Raw genomic sequence first — 20,743 nt, forward strand, 5'->3', positions numbered from 1 at the left:
TATCCTGTTCTAATTTAGGGACTACCAAGCAACACCCAGAGATGCTGAACTTTGAAATTAATGCCATTACTGAATAAAATTTTTGATTGTCTCATTTGTGAAAGGAGTTAAAGTATTTTGTAGTTTAAGTTGAATAACTGTAAATTGACGACCAGAAGAATGAATTGCAGTAAGCATTGGTCAGTTCACCAGTAAATTTGGGTTATCTTCCTTCTGGACAAATAGAATTATACTTCCCTGTCCCTTTGAAGTTAGCATGCCCATAAGATTTGCTTTTGTCAAAGAAATGTGAGTGGAATTGACTTGTATAACTTTCAGGAAGAACCAGTTTGCCATTCATGTTCTTTTTGCATATCATGCAAGTGGGGAAGTTCTAGAGATTGGAACCTTCTCAAGCCTCTGGTTGCTTGATGAGAACCATCTGTAGTGAAACTCCCCTGCCTCCCCACCCCAAACCCAGCTCCCCATGAGCAGGCAGGTAAGCAGGAAATATGTTCTTCGTTGCTGTTTTAAGCCCCTACAATTTTTAGATTTTTTGTTACTGCATTATAACCTAGCCCATCCTAACTAATGTAGATTACTGTAAAAGTGATCATGAAAACTTCAAAGGCCGATCATCCTGGCAATTGAGTGGAATCTGTAACTGAAATTATCCACTGATAATTCCCAAAGCACTTTCACTAGTGATTTCACTTGCTTCTTCAATTGTGACCATTCTGGAAAAGGTGACTGTGAAATTCAAATTTCATTCTTTTTTCTTTGTGAAATGTAAAACTACATCTTCACTATTGAAAGGTAATGATGAACAATGAAATACTTTCTCCTAAAAAAAAAGTAAGCAAGCAAGCAAGCAAGCAAGCAAGCAGGCCAATAAGGATAAGCCACAAAAAAGGGAGGGTGAAACTGAATGCATAGGAGTTTCCAAGAAGAGTAAAGCATATTTCCCAAAGACTTGTGCATAAATTTCCACTAATACACAGTACTTCCCAGCAAACTTTGGGAGTCTCAGCTTTGGCTTGACACCTGCACATATACAGAAATCCATGCACTCTGGTGCAGAAATGAAAAAAATGTCATTGGAGTTTATATCCAATCAAAAGTTTTCACACACACACAAAAAAAGAAAGACAGAAAGAAAGAAAGAAAAAGTTTTCCCTCTCTCTGAAGAAGAAATATTTTCTCTAGCACAGCGTAGAATTTATTTCATCACGTTTGTGAAGTGCTAAATCCCGTGCCACCCACTGTACGAAGGTCATGAAAGTGAGAGATGCCAATATACGGACGTCTCAATGGGTCGCTGTCCTACAGGAGCTTACATTTTGCGGAGCATAACAGTTTCTTTTTTTGGAGTTTTCACTCAGCCACACCCAATCCCCCGGTAAACAATTTTCAATGAAAATCCCCTCATCTTTTCCCTAATCCTTGCAAATATTCTCGCTTTCCTAGATCTCTTCACCCTGGAAACTGAAGTCACTGTGGGATCTCTCTCTGGATATATGGCAGTTATTTCTGATGCAGCCGAATGGCCGGCTTGATCTTTCCCTGCGGTGGCGGGATGACAGTGACCCCCAAAGTTTCCAGCACTTAAGGCACAAAGCGCAGCCTGAACCCTAAAAGGGCAGACAACTCTGGCGGTTTCCACCGCTCTTCTTATCGAGGAGCCCAGGGAAGCTAAGGCGACTGGGTCAGATTCGGCGACGCGGGCTACGCAGTCCTGTGCTCAGCGAGTTGGAAGCTAAGCGCACAAGCTGCACAGCGCAAAGAAGTCAAGGCCAGTCTGCAAGCCCACTGTGAGAGAACTGGTGAGTGCCCATTCCTGCTGGACTACAAGGACCGGCATGCATCGCGTAGCGGCGGCAAGCTCCGCTCCGGGGCCCCGGCGCAACGGAGCCTGGGAAGTGAAGTCTCCGGGCGGCCCGAGTCCCGTCGCGAAATCAGAAGGGAGGCGTTGCTAGTCCGCTCCACGCCGGTTTCTGGCCGGGCTCCGAGCCTCTCGCTCCCGCTCAGGATTTTCGCGGGCGGCGGCGGGAGCAGTATGGCTTGCTTGAGTAAACTCCGGGGGGAGGAGGGAGCTGGGAGTGGATGGGGAGGCGGGGTCAGCGGAAGCTGCAGGTTGCTTCCTTCTCCTCACGCTCCCTCCCCGCCTCTCCCTGAGGGAGCGGTGGGAGGGGGAGGGAAGGGCATAGGGAAGGTAGTGACACGTGTCAATCAACCCCCCCTCCGGGGGGCGCGCGCTCCGGGGCTCGCGCCGAGGGCTCGCGCCCCTGCCTCGTGCCTGCGCCGCTCGTATGTAAATGAGGGCGCGTGACGCGGGACGCAGATGGACAAGGGAAGAGAGAGAATGGCCGCTGCCGCCGCCGCTGCTGCCGCCGCCGCCGCCGCTCAGTGCCGGAGCCCTCGGTGCGCGGCGGAGAGGAGAGGATTCCGGCGGGAACTCGACTCTTGGCGCCACCGCCTCATGCACTGTGTAGGTAAGAGAGACACGGGCCGGAGCCCCGGCTCCGCGCGGCGACGGCTGCCGCAGCCCGAGGAGTTTGTGGCTGAGGGGGTTAGTTGAATCTCCCGTTCGGGTCAGTTCAATGGGGGAGCGCGATGGGAGCGGCGGCGGCGCGGCGGCTCCGGCGCTCGCCTTTTGTCTGGGGGCTTCTCGCCCGGCGCGGTTCGCGCTCCTTCCCTTCTCAGCTCTTGGGCTTCTCAGGAACTGTTAGTTCGGACCCGCTCGCTGAGCCCCCGGGGAAACCGCTCGCTCGCGCTCTCCCCGAAACTCCGCGGCGCCCCTCGCAGCCCGCCGTCCACCCTGTCGGGGGGCAGGCAGCGGCCCGGTGGGTCGGCCTTGGGACAGAGGGGAGCCGGCTGGCAGGGCCGGCGGGAGGAAGGCGGGCTGGTCCGCGCCCCCGCCGGGCGCACACACACCCCCTTCTCGCCGCCGGGGGCCGGGCTGGCGGACGCGGCCGAGTTCCCGGGGACTGGGACCGGGCGACCCCCCGGCGCTCGCGGGGCGGGGGTCGCGGGTGGGCCGGCGGGGGGCGAGGGGCAGCGGGGGCGTCGCCCGAGGGGCGGGGGCACCCAACTCTGCCCTCTCGCGCTCGGCGGCGGCGGCGCTGTGTGTACCCCTTTAAGGAGGAGCTGCTCGAGCGCTGACGGTTGGGATTTGAAGTTCTTCCTCCCTCTTTGGAAGTCTGGACGGATGGGGGGTGTTGCCATGACGACGGCACCCTCCCCCCCCTCCCCCCCTCCTTTTCCCCTCGCGGACGCCGGGACGACTCTGGTCTTCTTGTACTGTCATGTGATGGACCCTTCCCTGCACATACACGCACATCGCCCTCCCCACCTCCCATCCCCGTTCTCCTGCAATTCCGTCTTCCCTTTTGGTGGGGTCGGAATCGTTTTGCTACAAACTTCTGGGCTTGGGGCTGTCATTCTGCGGGTTGCTCGGGTGGCAGGAGATTGTGGGAACCCCCCCACCGTGCCGCGGTCGCTTTTTTGGTCTGAGACGTGTGCGAGGAGCTGTTACCCAGCAGGTTGGTTTAGCGGGCGCAGAAGGGACTGTGAGGGTTATGGGATGGGGTGTGTTGTGCCTGTTTGCTTTGGAAGGGGGTTGTGGGTTGGAGAGTAGGAATAGAGGTAGAAAGGAAGGTTGCATTGTCTTAAGGAGTGGATGGGTAGCAGTAGCAGTTTGCTCGACTGGCGATTAAATCTTGGCTTTTGGAGTTGAGGAGTAAGTACCTTTCTGCCTTAAGAAAACAACTCTCTTACCTTGTTTCCATCTGTTCTTGCGCCACCTCGCGCCCCTTTTCCCCACACCCCCCTCAGATTTGTTTGGTTAGCGCCTGAAGATCTTTCTTGTTTTTCCCTAGTGAAAAGGAGACCGTGGTAGAATAAACTAGTACAGCTTCAGCTTAGAAATGTGCACTGCAGAATACGGTGGATATAGGAAAATGTACAAGAAGGAAACTTGCTCCGACTAGGAGCATTTAAGTTCACTTTAAGCGGTAAACTGTTTTACCCTTATAAAATATATTTTGGTCTTATTTAAGGAAATATTTTGGGAAATAGCTTTAGTCAAGTATTTATAAGTGATTTTAGTTCTTAGAAAAAGTGAAAAAAAAAATTAAAACCCTCAGGGTATTCTTTTATAAAAATGTTAAGCCAAGTGTTGCTAGTGCTTCCTGAATACAAAATGGACCCATTTTTATAATTGCTTACGTAAAGATCTCTTCCACTGACAACCTGTTTAGAAATTGTGGAGTTCCTTTGGTGGGAATCAGGCAGGATGACAGCATTGAAACACTGGCTCACGATATAATTGTGTTAAGTTTTACCGAGGCACACAGTGATTTGTACATGTCTTCGGTCAGTTTTTATGTTTTGGAATACTTTAGGGTTTTTCCCTTTTTTTCTTGTTTAGATACATTAAGTATGGCTCTGTATCACAAAAATATGTGTAGTTTTGAAAAATAGTCAAATTTTAAACACGATATTGGATTTGATGGAAAAAGGGATTTAGAGTATCTTTCTGCCTTACCTACTAAGACGCACAAGATTGGAAGACATTGAAAATTGAGTTGATGTGGTATGTCTAACATGCAATCTCCAAATTATATTTTTAATGTAATGTATAACTGTACTGTATTTGAGAGGACATTTTTTCCTGGGCTTTAACTATATTTGAGAGTTGTTTCCCATAGTCCCAGCCAGGAGACCTAGTAAAACCCATCTCATACTTTGTTTTTGTCATTATTTTTACATAAACATTAAAACTCTTTTAAACAGGATATACACTTGTTGATTGTTTTTTTTTTTCAGTATTGTATATGCGAAGCACTTATTCATAGTGTGAATTAGGATTAAATGTAGTTTGTGTGATTATCTTAAATTACCTTTTGCTGTTAACGTGCTTATATTCAATACTTAACTTTGTAAACATATTTACAAAAAAGCCCAAATCTTTTTCCTTTTGCATGTGTGTGAATATTTATATGTGTATTTATATATATATAATATATGTTTATATTTCTGTATTGAATATATTCAGTGCTCTTATTGCTTGAAATCATTTTCATAAATTATACTTTCTATAATTTGGAAAAGAAAATGATCCAAAAGTCTTATTTTTATGAGACAAATTGTAAGCAATGTCCTAGGCTCATACAGCAAATTAGTATTGAGCCGGTAGTGAAGTTTTAAATCTCAATTCTTAGCCCAAGTTTTTAAAGTAATCTGATTTTTTTTATAACTCATATAATATTCTAATTTCATAAGGGAAAAAGTTCATTTTAGTTGTCATGACTGCTGGTGGTTAGCTAAGATGCTTAACTCTTGATAAGGAAAGTGATGTTTGCTTTTTCTCTATTTGTGGAACTCATGTCTTTAGGTTAAATTTGTGACTACTCTGACTTATTCTGGTTTTTCTTTTTTACAGTTTAATTGAAAAGTTGTTCTACAAACTCTTATGTCCTAATTAATAGCTGTTTATAATGTGCTTTTTATAATTTATTTTTCTATAATCATCCTATACAGTGCTGTAATTTTGAGTATGCTCAGCTAACAAATGTTTGCATGCTTATTGGATATAGTAAATAGTATCCTAGTACTCAGTATGACATCGAGTGATAACGGATAAAGTCTTGGGTCTTATGGAATATATAATGCAGTTAGTATCTGGTAAGTCATTAAATTTAAAACAAAGTAAAGTCAAGCATAAAAGAAATGCATTAGCATATTTTAAAATATTACCAGGTCTTATATAGTCTATTAGGGTATTCAGTCTGGGAGATAGGCCAAGTTTTTTGTTTTTCTACTTTTTGCTAATTTTTAATTTTGATAAAATTTCAAATTTATAAGAAAAGTTGGAAGAATAGTACAAGGAATTCCTACGTACCCTTACCCACATTCACCAGTTGTATTACATTATGCAGCACTTATCATTCTGGCCTTGTATCTGTATTTTTCTGAACCATTTGAGGATACTTTAGTGACATCATACCTCTCTACCCTTAAATTCTTCAGTGTATATTTCCTAAAACCAAGGACGTTATCTTACCTAACCACAGTGTAAATTATTAAAACCAGGAGATTTAAAAATGACATAATACTATTATCTATTTCATAATCCATGCTCAATTTTTATCTCTTTTATCTATAAGCTCCCCCTACCTCCTAGTCCTGGATCATGTATTGCATTTGGTAGTACTATCTCTTTAGTCTCTCTTAATCAGGAACACTTCCTCAGCCTTTCTTGTTTTTCTTGACCTTGACATTTTTTAAAAGTACAGTATGGTTATTTTGTAGAATGTCCCTAATTTGAATTTGTCTGTTGTTTTCTCATGACTAGATTGCTTATACATATTTGGCAGAATACCTCTAAAGAGATGTTCTCTCTTTATCAGTACATCATATCTTGAGGTTCATGATGTTGGTTTGTCCCGATATTGGTGATGCTGGCTTTGAAAATTTGGTTAAGGTGGTATTCTCCATATTTCTCCCTGAAAGTTATTATTTATCCTTTTGTAATTAATAATGTAATTTGTGGGAAAATATTTTGAGGAACAGGATATTAACATAGTCTCACCAATATTTCGTCCACAAGTTTTAATATCCATTCATGATTTTCTAACTTCGTCATTCCTTCTCTAATTAGTACTTGGTATTCTGTCATAAAGCAATCTTTCCTATCTCCTCCATTATTTATTTATTTATCCAGTTATTTTTATCAGCATGAACTCATGGATTCTTTATTTAATGGTTAAATCCATTACTGTCATTACTTTGATTCCCAGATTGTCTCAGGTTTGGTCTTTGGGAGCCTCATCAAGCTGGTTCCAATGTTTTTTGACAAGTCTCACCTCTTACAACCCCTCTCACCCTCATCTCTCAAATGACTTTTTGAACACTTCCTTCCTGCCAAAACAAGATATTCCAGGTTCATCTTGTACTTAACCTGTCCCAGCCCCGACATAAACCATTTCTCCAAAGAACCCTCCATTCTTTTTTAGTGGAGAATAGATTTAGATACCAAAACTGAACAGTAGGTTTCAGAACTTTTTGTTGTTGTTGCTGTTGTTTAATTATTTATTTGAGATCGAGAATGAGATAGAGAGTGAGCAAGAGAGCAGTAGCAGGAGAGCAGAGGGAGAGGGGGAAGCAGGCTCCCCTCCGAGGAGGGAGTCGGACGCGGGGCTCGATCCCAGAACCCTGGGACCATGACCCCAGCCAAAGGCAGACGCCCAACCGACTAAGCCACCCAGGTGCCCCAGGACTGTTTTTAAACCCTATTTTTTCTGATGCAGAAGCTAATACTCAGTGTAACTGATTTGCCTAAGGTTGCAACAACAAAACAAAATGGCAAAGATTTGATTAGAATCATTCTATAAACTCCAGTTTCTTTTCTACATACCAGTGTTGTCCAGTAGAAATACAATGGGAGCCAAATATTTTATTTAAAATTTTATGGTAGCCACATTTGAAAAGCACATTTTTTAGGCCAATATCCTCAAAATATTTTAACATTAATCCATACAAAAATTATTAATGAGTTAGTTTACATTCTTTTTTTAAATATTAAATTTCTGAAGTTAGGCATTTTATACATTTAGCACATCTTAATTTGAACTAGCCGCATTTCAGGTGCTTAATAGCCACATGTGGCCAGGTGGCTACCTCATTGGACAATATAGTTCTATAGTATAGTAGCTCCAGCCAACTCTTGATACCATGGTACCACTTACTTCAAATGTGCTGATAATAACCAAACCCACAACTTAATTTATCTTTCTCCAGATCTTTTATTTGTATAGAAAATACTGCAAATAAATAGGCTCTGGAGCTAGACTACCTGTGTTTGAAGCCTAGTGTTACCACTTACCAATATGGACAAGTTACTTAACCTCCCTATACTTCAGTTTCTTATCTGTAAATTGGTTTGAGAATTAGTTATGTTGATATATGTTAATATGTGTCTACCATATAGAAGGCATTCCATAAATAGTATTATTATTAGTGATTTACAGAGGTTATTAGCAGCTTTGAGCTTTATGTTTTTGCCAATAAATTCTTTCTGGTGGGAATGCTGATAAACAATAAAAGGATCATGAGGCATATTAGAGGAAAAGAGAGTGAGGGCTTGCATGATCAATATTCCAGGGTTATTTTAGAGCCACAGAGTCAGTTTTATTTTTTTATTTTTTTTAAAGATTTATTTATTTATTTGACAGAGAGAGACACAGCGAGAGAGGGAACACAAGCAGGGGAAGTGAAAGAGGGAGAAGCAGGCTCCCCGCCTAGCAGAGAGCCCGATGCGGGGCTCTATCCCAGGACCCTGGGATCATGACCTGAGCCGAAGGCAGACGCTTAACGACTGAGCCACCCAGGTGCCCCAAGAGTCAGAGTTTTAGAATCACAGTATATCACTTAGCATAATCCTGTCTTTTCATATATGGGGAGATCAGAAGAATGATGCCTTCCTACATTCTAAGGAATCTTTTGGCTTTGGAGTACCTGAATACAAGAAATTAGTTTAAATTCATTTTAAAAATCTGTATCATACTAGATCATCTGCATTGCTGGTTTTATTGTGTTTCAGTCTAGCTTATAATCTATATTAAGTCATTATTTGGAATACCTATTTTGGTTTTTTAGTTTACAAAGCAGTAGCATCTCCCATTTGTCTTTCTTCATCAAGTAAAAACTCATAATCATATTCAGTTAGTTGATCATAGTTTACCAGACTGCTTTTCCCCCATTTGTCTAGCTGCTTCTTTACAGCCCATACATTTTCATCTGCTTTTACTTCTCTTTTGTACACATTGCCCCAAATTCCCGACTATCTTTTTAGTTATATCTTCTACCCTGCATCCTCAGTCACTTTTAAAAATCAATTATAACCTAGAGTCTTTTCTATTTATTGAAAAACAAGTCTGAGACCTTTCTTCATTCAGATTGGCCAGTTCTTTTCTGATGGGTATGTGCAGGGTGTGTATGTAGGAAGTAACTTCAGTAGTCTTCATATTTAAGTAGTCAGCCATTTAGGGACAAGGGACTGGGTCTTCACAAGTGATAGAAAGGACTAAGAATTGAGAGAATATGGGTTTTTTCTTGGCTTTAATCATTATAGCCTTTGGCACAAGTCATTTATCTGTAAACTAGGATAATATCTGTCCTCATATGTTCACTCTTTTTTGTTTTTGGGAAAGGTTTGTAATACTTATATAGTAGTGGTTTCTGGCTGAAGATATAAATTAAGGTATTAGGTATAAATTAAGGCATTAGCAGCATAAAGAATATAACTTAAATCCATGGAAATGGATGAGATCACCTAGGGGTAAAGGATAGTATAAGTAGAAGGGAGTAGAGTACCCTATACCATGCCTTAAGAAATCTTAACATTCTTTGGGCAGAAGAAGGGGAGCCTCAAAGTAAGTCCACTGAACTTTTACACTAAAAAGTAAGGCAATTAGCTATAAGTAGGAAAACCAGGAGATAGTAGTATCACCAAATCTAAGGAGAGGAGTGTTACAATAAGAAAAGATTGTTACATGTTGTTGAGATGTTAAGTACCTTCAAACAGGGAAGTATACATTGTTTTTGGCAACATGTAGGTTCTAGGTGACATTAACTGGTAATTTCAGCACTGTGGTGGGGAAGGAAGCCATATTGTAATAGACTAGAAAATAATTAAGATGTATATAAGAGGAGATAACATTTGTAGTAGACTACTCATTTGAGAAGCTACATTTTGAGGAAAAACAGATAAATGAAGCAGTAATTGGAAGAACCTGGGGTTTAGGGATGTTTGTTGGTTTGGTGAGAGATAACCATTATGATGGGGAATGCTTTTTTGAATCAATAATTGATGATTACTTTTTATATTATTTGAGACTTGAATGCAGCAAGATACTGAGACAGATAAATAGAATGGGCTGGGTTTGACTCACTGAATGTGAACTATAAAAGTATCTCTTGGGGCACCCCAGTGGCTCAGTCGGTTAAGCAGACGTCTGCCTTTGGCTCAGGTCATGATCCCAGGGTCCTGGGATTGAGTCCCACATCAGGCTCCTTGCTCAGCGGGGGAGCCTGCTTCTCCCTCTCCCTCTGCCTCTCCCCCTGCTTGTGTACTCTCCTCTCTCTCTCTCTATGTCAAATAAATAAAATCTTTAAAAAAAAAATATATATCTCTTTTTTCTTCAAAAAATATTTTCCTAATTAAGTTCATCACTAAGATATGTGCAGAATTAGTGTGTCACACAATTTAAAGGAATGATTTTTTTCCACTTAATTTACTGTTGTCAGTTAATCATCAAATATCGTGAGTCCTACTGTGTGCCAGTTGATGGGGTGTGATTCTGTGTTTCTTCCTTACTGGGTTCTGAACTGGAAATAGACTTAGGAATCAGAGATTAAAATACTAACTTTTTAAACAGTAGGTAGTATGGAAGAACATGGCTTGGAATTGAGACCAAATCAGACTTCTTTACTCCCTGTCCTGAACTGAACTTACCAACCTATCAAAGATAGAGCAGCCAGCAGGGAACTCTGTGCCTGGTAGAGCTTGGTAAGTTTATCATGTGATTTGCTTATTGGTAGGTATGACCATCTAGGCGGAGTGAGACGGAGGCTTGCCATGCATGAAGAATGACCTTTAAAAACATTAATTCATCCCACTAGGAACAACTATCAAGATGTTGCCAATATTAGTCATTCCTCTTTGCTTTGGGAGGCCTGAATAAAGGGTAGAGAAAAGGGCAGAAGCTTCTTTCAAAATACTTCCCCTAACCATGTGGAAATTGTTGGGAGAGGTGGGGACTGTGGGTGGGTAAAAAGCTTATTGTATACACTAGGAATAGGGCTTAGACTTTGCTTTTATTAAAGCACTGACAGTTATCAGGAATGTTAAGTATTAGAGCTCGTATAATAGAAAGAAGAGGGAGCAGTTAATTTTGATTTGAAATGATGAGGCTTCCAGAGATTGAGTGAAAGCAGGAGTTGGCAAACTTTTTTTTTAAATATTCATTATGCTGTACTTTTCATCTCCTGACTTATTTTATAACTAGAGGGTTATACTTCTTAATCCCCTTTACCTATTTTGCCCATCCTTGCACCTACCTCCCCTCTGGCAATAACCAGTTCTCTGTATTTAAGGGTCTGGGTTTTTTTGTTTGTTTATGTTTGTTTGTTTTGTTTTTTCGATTCCTCATATAAGTGAAATCATGTGGTACTTGTCTTTCTCTGACTTACTTCACTTAGCATAATATCCTCTAGGCCCATCAGTGTTGTTGCAAATGGTAAGATTTCATTTTTTTATGACAGAGTAATATTCTAGTGTGTGTGTGTGTGTGTGTGTGTGTGTGTGTGTGTGTGAGAGACATCTTCATCCATCCATCAATGGACACTTGGATTGGCTGTTGTAAATAATGCTGCAATAAACATAGGGATGCATATATCTTTTTGAATTAGTGTTTTTGTTTTCTTTGGGTAAATACCCAGTGGTGGAATTACTGGATCATATGGTGTTTCTATTTTTAGTTTTTTGAGGAACCTCCGTACTGTTTTCCACAGTGGCTGCACCATGTTACGTTTCAGGCGATAGTGCCTAAGCATTCTCTTACTCCATATCCTCTCCAGCACTTGTTATTTCTTTTTCTTTCTTTCTCTTCTTTTTTTTTTTTTTATTAACACGTAATGTATTATTTGTTTCAGAGGTACAGGTCTGTGATTCATCAGTCTTACACAATTCACAGTGCTCACCATAGCACATACCCTCCCCACTGTCCATCACCTGGCCACCCCATCCCTCTGTTATTTCTTGTCTTTTTGCTACTAGCCATTCTGACTGTGAGGTAATATCTCATTGTAGTTTAATATGCATTCCCCTGATGATTAGTGATGCTAAGCATCTTTTCTTGTGTCTGTTGGCCATCTGTATGTCTTCTTTGGAAAAATGTTTATTCAGGTAATCTACCCATTTTTTAATTGGATTTTTTTTGGGGGGGGTGTTGAGTTGTTTATGTTCCATATATATTTTGGATTTTAACCCCTTATCAGATATATCATTTGCAAATATCTTCTCCCATTCAGTAGGTTGGTTTTTTTGTTTTGTTGATAAGGTTTCCGGTGCTGTACAAAAGCTTTTTTGTAAAGTGTGGGATAATAAATTTGGTCTCTGTACAACTACTCAACTTTACTGTTAAAGTGCAAAAGCAATATATAAATGAATGAACATGGCTGTATTCCAGTAAAAAATTATTTACAAAAATAGCCAGATGTGGCCTACAGATCATAGTTCACTTATCCCTAAGTTAAATGATCCAGCAGGAGAGTAGGGTGGAGGGAACATGCAGAAGGGTAGTATAAGCAAAAGTATAGAAGTCTAAATAATGATATATTCTGAAAATATTCAGCATTCTAGTGTCATTGGAGTATAAGGTGGGAGTAGGGAGTGGGACTGGAAGTAAAAATTATGGCCTCTATAAGGAAGAAATGATTAGTCTTGAGGTTTGTTTTTTTTTAACGGGTAATAAGCATGATCAGATAAGTTGGCTTATGTTCATTTTGAACATCTGTTGGTTCAGGTTTGAGGGGGTTTTTTTGTTTGTAATAGTTTTAAGAAGCTCAAATTGAAGCAGCCCTTTTAAGTCAAAACTGGGAAAATGAGCAATCTCCACTTCACTATATTAATTAAGATGTTGGATAGCTGAATCACAAATGGCACCCTTCTTTTCTGCCTGGGGTCTGAGCAACTTGAAAAATAAGGAAAAAGATGGGAGCCAAAATATCACTTCTGCTGATGAGACCAGAATAGAGGAAGAGCTTGGTGGGAGAGTCATATGGTCTGGCATTGGCCAACTTATCCACCTAGTCCTAGGCTTACTAGGAAAGCAGAGCAAAATATGAGTTCTCTGCAGGTATGTTTTCCCAATAGTTCACTCCCAAGGGGAAAGGAAGCAGAACTTAGCTCTGTCTACTCAATTATTCCTTACAAAATCACCAATCAGATCATGCAGTTAGTTCACTTCCCTAGGGGTGAAAAGAGGCTCATATTGTGCTTGTGAAGAATCCTTCCTCATGGAAACAAGGAGCAAGGAAAAGGTGTTATTCCTCCAACAATCCAGGCTTTTTTGCAGTTATATCTGTAGGTAAGTTCAACTGTTATTATACTGAAAAGTCAAAATTCATATTCTGGATATTTAAAGAAATATTTAATTCTAGTGTTTGAAACAACCATATTTCTTAAACTCTTTTTTAATGAACTAGATTTTCTACCTGTGTAAGATACTTAAATAAAATCCATGTTTGGTGAAAAAGGAAAGACAATACTAACTTCTTTATCAAGTGACTTTAAATTTAGAAAGAATAGAGCACTATTTTTTTTAAGTGAAAAAAGCAGATACTTTGATAAATTATGCTTTTAATCAGCTCTGATTATGGGTGCTTATGTAGTTTATTGACTGGTATCTCTTTCTTTAAAATGTTATCAATTCTTCTTCATCCTCTTCCTCTTCCTCTTCTGAACAATTCAGTAGTAAAACCATCAGGTGGGACCAAGCAAGGGTAGGTGTCTACACTGGATGGGATATGTGGTAGAGAGAGGAGTGGAATGTCAGAGGCTGACAGGAATAAGGAGGGTCCCGATGTGGGTTGATGGAGTTTCAAGAGGTGAGGAGTAATGTGCCTAGAAGGGCATGCTGGTGCAAGTTGTCAGAGTCCCAGCAGGGTATCTGTGAAGAATAGTAGACTTGGTATGAGGGAGGGTTGGTTGTTCTATTAAGGGTTGTCCAGACCTGAACAGGGTAAGAGGATAAAGAGGGCATCTGCTTGGAGGTGGGGTGGGAAAGAAAGGCATCCGTGTAGGAGAGTAGCCTGATGTGGGTGTATTGAGGCTCAGTTGGATGAGGAGGGAGTTGATGCATAGAAACATCCCAGTGTAAGATGTCAGAGCCTGAAGGCGGGGAGAGGAAGGCATCCCAATGGAGGTCAGCTCAGTATAGGTAGGATGTTAGAGCCTGAGCAGCTGGAGGATATTCTTGTAGGGGCGTGCCAGGCATGAGGAATAGGGGCCTGAACAAAGTGAGGAAGTTATGTACACGGAGGAGGCGTGAGGGTAGGCGTGAGAAGGGTGAGGAAAGTATCCCTGTAGGGAAGGGGAGACAGCCACAATTGGAGATTGGTTATACACAGGGAGACTGGTCAAAAAAATAAATATTAAAGATAATGGGAGCCAGGCCTCTCACTGTCTGAGAAGGGAGTTTCAAAAATGGAATTGGAGAGGGGCGCCTGGATGGCTCAGTCGTTAAGCGTCTGCCTTCGGCTCAGGTCATGATCCCAGGGTCCTGGGATCGAGCCCCGCATCGGGCTCCCTGCTCTGCGGGAAGCCTGCTACTCCCCCTCCCCCTCCCCCTGCTTGTGTTCCCTCTCTCGCTGTGTCTCTCTCTGTCAAATAAATAAATAAAATCTTAAAAAAAAAAAAAAATGGAATTGGAGAAAACTAGAAAGTTCTCTGTGTTGGACTGGAAATGAGATATTGGTGTGAACTCATGGTTTTCATTATATATAGATTAGAAATGTAGTAAATGTGTGTGTATAGATACACACTTATGCCCTATTGTTCACTGAGAAGGGGCCTAAGAGCAGTGACAGTCCAATAACATTGTACATAATGTATCATTGTTAATTTCCTGATTTTAATGGTTATATTCCTAAGAGAATGCTTTTGTAGGAATTACTTGTTAAAGAATTCAAGGGTGGTGGGACATGATGTAGGCCATTTACTCTCAAATAGTTGGAAAAATAAAAGTTTGTATCGTACTTAAAACATTCTCTATAAATTTAAAATTGTTACAGGAGCGCCTGGGTGGCTCATTTGGTTAAGTGTCTGACTTCGGCTAAGGTCATGGTATCAGGGTTCTGGGATCAAGCCCTGCATCAGGATCCCTGTTCAGTAGGGAGTCTGCTTATCCCATTGCCTCTCCCTCTGTTCTCTCTGTTTCTCTATCTCTCTCAAATAAATAAAATCTTTAAAATAAATACAGTTGTTACAAAGTAAAAGTAAGTATTTAAAAGCAATGTTATGAGTCAAAATATTACATTCTCTTGAATTAATCGCTTTCAGCCCTTAAAAAACCACACAGTAATATATAAATTGTCTTACAGGTTTTTCAACACTAAGAATTGCCTTTTGAAATAATGATAGCTAATATCTGTGAGTGCTTACCATGTGTCATATACTATGTGTATGTGTATTAATCACATTCAGTTTTCACATGTGAAATAATACAATTTTTATCTTCATTTTACCGATTAGAAAACTGAGGCTTAGAGAAGCTGCCCAAGACTTTCCATGTAGGAAATATGAAGGTAGAATTCACATCCAGGTCTTTATTACTCTCTTGGTCAAACCTGGTTAAAAAATTAACAGGTCTGATCCTTCCTAATCAGATAGTTGTGTCTAAAGCTTTAGTAAGATAGTGCTGTTTTCTCTTTGATTTCAGAACCCTGAGTTTCAAGGGTAGGGAAAAGGTTCTAGACCACCTCAGCACTTGGTTCTTGGTGAGAGAATAAGAGAGAATAGGGCCTTCTGTTATTTAAATACACATATCTGAATTAAAGGTTCTATTAAGGTAGATTAATTAGAAATAACATACCCAAATTTCTTTCTTTGTCATCTATTGGGAATAGCGGGTGGTAAGAGCATGGAGTTAGTGGGGCAAGGATTTTCCCCAGCACAGATTGTCAGTGTTTTTAGTCTGGATATAAAGTTGTTCTCTATCCCAGTTCCAAGAATGATGACCATCTCCTTTCCATCTCTTTTGAACTTTTCCAAAGAATGGTAAATGATCAAATAGAAGATAGCTAATGACAATTTATCATTACATTTTAATTCCCCTTTGCTTCTGTTCCCCTATACTCATTTAGAGTATAGGAAAATAGTGCCTGGTAAGTTTTTGTTGTTGTTGTTAAACACACCAACATTATGACATCAGCCTAATCATTACCTATATTTTCTCCTTTGCCATATTACTTGACCTTTTAATATTTCCGCTCTGGCATCAGTATAACTTACAAATGGGATAGAATATCCCTATGAGTGAGTATACATTAGCTTATTTATCTAACTTATCTTACTAAGTTATCTTCTTTATCTTCACTCTTCTCATCAGTCTGAACCCACAGATCCTTTCATCCTCTGTTACAGAGTTTTTGCTGACCCTCTCATTCTTTAGACCCATTCTAAAATTGCCCCTTTATTTTATATCAGGAATAATAGGATTTTCAGTGTTGAAGGAAGCATGGTCCTCTGCTATGATCCTGTTGTACATCTCTTCCTCATAATTTTTTTTCAGTAAGTATTTACAGGGTCAGGCATTGTGTTAGGGGACTCAGATGCATTAAATTGTTTTCATGAAGCACAGGCTTGTAGATTACACAAGGTTTTTTTACTGTAATAAATGCTGTAATAGAAGCATTTAGAATATTAACGTTGTGATATAAAGGAGGAGAGTGATCAGGTTTCCTTGTATTTGTCCAATGGTCATAGGATGATTGTGGGATATGAGAAAAGAGAAAGAGAAGATGAATCATGAAGAAACTTCTAAGTGGAATATAATAGTAATATTATTGTTATTTTTAATTATTTTACTTTGGATTAGGCATTAAATGCTTACACTCGAGTTCATTTGATTTTCACAACAGTTATATAAATAAGAACTATTTTTATCGTCCCCATTAAATAACTCATAGGTAGTGGAAAACCACTGATGGGTTTTAAGCATGGGAGTGACGTAGGTTCATTTGTGGTTTTATAAGATTATTCTGCCCATAGAGTAATAGGGGAATAGGACAGGCAAATCAACCAGGGAGACGTCAAGATAGTCCAACCAAGAGGATCTTGGGGATCCTCTTGGATCTGAATTAAGAGTAGTAGTAATGGAGGATTATGAGGATCTGAAATAAGAGTAGTAGTAATGGAGGAGAAGGAAAAATTCAAAAGATATGATGCATTACAGTCAACAGATTTTAGATCTTGATGAGCCATGGGCATACAAAAAAAAAGGAAGAATAGAGAAAATTATTTTCAGGCTTCTTTTAGGAGGCCTAGTTGGATTGTGAGACAGTTATCCAGGATAGGATATAGAGCAGCATATTTTTCATATTTCACAGTTCAGAGGCTCCTACTTCTGCTGCAGGAATGATGTGGTGCCTGTACATTCTTGTTTTTTTAACATTTGAAGGCCTAGAGGTGGCTTTAGGCCTTGATTATTATTGTGTGTGTGGTATTTTGTTTTTTCCCTCCTAAATTTGATTCCTCATTATCTGTCAGGAAAATTTAGCCTAGATAGACTGAGTAATTTTATGTTGTAATTGTATGTTGTTTGTTAATAATTTATAATAAACATAATTTGGAAAGACTGTCTCAGATCGGTTTTCCCTAATTGTGTCGAAGTTGCTAGAGTGTAACATGGCTCACTGTAGGTTTTAGACCCCCATAGCTTTGACATAATGATTCCATCTTTAAACAAAATCCCAAACACTTCCTTTACCTTCATTTTCTCTATGTCCTCCCAGTTACTAACCTATCTCAATATTTGATTTACTTGATCTTTCTTTACTTACTTGTATGTCTTTCAGATATCCTAAATATAGCATACCTAAAACTGAACTCTTTTTTTTTTTTAAGATTTATTTATGAGAGGGAGAGAGAGAGAGCGCGCGCTAGAGCAAGCATGCACAAGCAGAGGGAGGGGAAGAGGGAGAGAGAGAATCTTAAGCAGACTCCCTGCCTAGTGCAGTGTCCAATGGGGGCTGGATCCCACAACCCTGAGATCATGACCTGAGCTGAAATCAAAAGTCAGACGCTCAACAGACTAAGCCACCCAGATGCCCCTAAAACTGAACTCTTGATCTCCCTCTGTTTTAAAGATTTTATTTATTTATTTGAGAGAGAGAGAATGAGAGACAGAGACCATGAGAGGGAGGAAGGTCAGAGGGAGAAGCAGACTCCCTGCCGAGCAAGGAGCCCGATGCGGGACTCGATCCCGGGACTCCAGGATCATGACCTGAGCCGAAGGCAGTCGCTTAACCAACTGAGCCACCCAGGCGCCCCTACAGTTCTCTGTTTTAGACCAACCCTATGCAAACCATGATTACTCTTTCTTTGTGGAAATCAAAAGTAACCTTCCCAGGAGAATATTTGAAAACTTGGGCATAATTTATAAAAATTATTATGGGAAATTTTAAGTATGTACAAAAGTAGAAGAAAGCATAATGAATTTCCATATTCCTTTGATCTAGCTTTAACAGTATTACAAATTCTGGCCTAATTTTTAATATTAAAGAAAAATTTCTTTTAAAAATTTATTTATCCACTTGTGAGAGAGAGAAAGAGAGAATGAACAAGCAGGGGGGCAGAGGGAAAAGGAGAGAGAATCCCAAGCAGACTCTACACTGAGTGCGGAGCCCTACATGGGGCTCGATCCTACCACCATGAGATCACAACCTGAGCTGAAACCAAGAGTCAGATGCTTAACCAACTATGCTGCCCAGGTGCCCCTAATATTAAAATTTTTAATCAAAACAAAACATTTTATATATTGGTTGTCTGAATGCTGTAATCCATTTCTTTTTTTTTTTTTTTAAGATTTTGTTTATTTGAGAGAACAAGTGGGGAGGAAGGGGAGAGGGAGAAGCACAGTCCCCACTGGAGCAGGGAGGCTGATGGGGGACTTGATCCCAGGACCCTAGGATCATGACCTGAGCTAAAGGCAGATGCTTAACTGACTGAGCCATCCAGGTGCCCCCATTTCTTGTTCTAATATGAATAATCCCAGATTACACATTTTGTGCAAGTAATTGTGAATTTATGTAAGAGTTGTGGAAAATATGATATATATGACATCTTACCGCCTGCTTTTAGGCTTAATATTAAACTATTTTTGGTTGTATATGCTTTGGTTATGAGCCAAAAAAAATTTAGAACCCAGAAGCTTACTCTCTTTTTCTCTATTTTTCTTTCTGTCATACTTTTTCTTTCTTACCCTCTTTTTCCCTTTCTTTTTTTTTTTTTTTTTTAAAGATTTTATTTATTTATTTGCGAGAGAGAATGAGAGACAGAGAGCACGAGAGGGAGGAGGGTCAGAGGGAGAAGCAGACTCCCCGCTGAGCAGGGAGCCCGATGCGGGAGTCGATCCCAGGACTCCAGGATCATGACCTGAGCCGAAGGCAGTCGCTTAACCAACTGAGCCACCCAGGCGCCCTCTTTTTCCCTTTCTTCCTCCCATCTTTATCCTCTGTGTTTTCAATAGCTCTAAAAACCAGTAAGAAACCATTGCTGCTTATGTCTTGGATCTGTCTGACATTTTCTGTTCATCAAGCAAACCAAAAAAGGTACTGCTTATTAATAGACTCATTGAATATGCTGAAGAGCAGTTCATTGTTTTTTAATCTTGTAGAGCCACTGAATTAACAGTGATCTAGCTAATATGTCAAAATCCCTCAGAGCACTCATCTTACTTGGTTGTTGTTGAAATGACAATAACTTATTAAATTGTTTTCACATTAGTGTTATAATATATGTCAACACTCATGATAATTTAGTGCTTATGTCTTGAGTGTTTATTAAAAGAACCACAGCAAATTAATTTATGGCTTAGAAAATCTGAACTTTATGAGATTTAGATGGAGATATATAGATATTCACCTATGTGTATAACTTGTTGTTAGTGGTAAAAATTGTCATGATTCCAGGGGACTTAAAAAAATGTGTTTTTAGTTTAATTTTAATGAACAGGATGTCCTGTTGCCATTTGTGTGCTTAAAGTTACAATTATATAAAGAATATTAAATCGAGATTTTTGTAGTAAATTGTAAATTTAGAGTACCTTTTATTCTAGGTGGCCAGTTAACCGTGTTGTACAAATTGTTACATACTGATTTTCAAATCAGTGATTTTTTTGTTGTTTTTGTTCTTCCTTTCTCTGTAGTGGACCTCTCTGCAATATTTGTTGACAGTCTCTTTCTTCTTGATATCTTTTTTGTCTTTTTCTTTTTTTTAAAGCTTCACATCTTTCCTTGGATAATTTTCCTAAACTCAAACATGATCACATGATTCTTTGTGTAAAAAACTTCATTGGTTTTCTGTCAACCTTAGGATAAAGTCTAAATTCATAACCTGGCTTGGAAAGCCCAGTGTAACCTGCTGCCTCTATACTACCTTACCCTTTTTGTCATTCTGCCTTGGGTACTACCATCAATCAGCTGCATCAGTAGCTCAGTAGTAGTAGTATAGAAATAATGGCAGCTAACATTTATTGATTATAAATACTTGTACCAGGTATGTACTTTATATTTATTCTATCCCTCCTCATTATAACTTTGAGTATTGATATTGTAGTTAGCATTTTACAGAGGAGTCACACTGAACTACTTTGGGGTTCTCAGACATTGTACCTCTGGACTTTTGCATATTTGTTTTCTCCTTTTGGATTACCAATAGTTGCTATTCACTGCTTCTTTTTACAAACTTTTTAAAAAGTATAACTACATAGAGGGGCGCCTAGGTGGCTCATTTGTTAGGCAACTGCCTTCGGCTCAGGCCATGATCCCAGGGTCCTGGGATCAAGCCCCACATCTGGCTCCCTGCTTGGCGGGAAGCCTGCTTCTCCCTCTCCCACTCCCCCTGCTTGTGTTCCTGCTCTCGCTCTCTCTCTCTGTCAAATAAATAAATAAAATCTTTAAAAAAAAAAAAAGTGTAACT

General features: G+C 40.0%; 1 protein-coding gene across 9 annotated transcripts in view; it reads left to right on the plus strand.

The window, feature by feature from the left end:
- The first annotated feature begins 2,094 nt into the window (after positions 1-2,094).
- Positions 2,095-20,743, plus strand: part of LCORL (ligand dependent nuclear receptor corepressor like) — a 162,425-nt gene continuing 143,776 nt past the window's right edge. For 2 of the 9 annotated variants that reach the window (XR_004679287.1, XM_035005237.1), the window contains exon 1: positions 2,097-2,471. Coding sequence is in view for 7 of the 9 variants with exons in the window: in XM_035005237.1 (XP_034861128.1) it covers positions 2,321-2,471 (151 nt within the window). In the remaining 2 variants the exon portion in view is untranslated. Of the gene's footprint in view, positions 2,472-20,743 lie in introns of all 9 variants that reach the window. The other 7 variants (XM_035005232.1, XM_035005231.1, XM_035005235.1 and 4 more) reach the window with 5 other exon arrangements.

Source organism: Mirounga leonina, unplaced genomic scaffold (assembly GCF_011800145.1).
Source record: "Mirounga leonina isolate KUSES-001 unplaced genomic scaffold, KU_Mleo_1.0 Mir_129, whole genome shotgun sequence".
Taxonomy (NCBI): Eukaryota; Metazoa; Chordata; class Mammalia; order Carnivora; family Phocidae; genus Mirounga; species Mirounga leonina.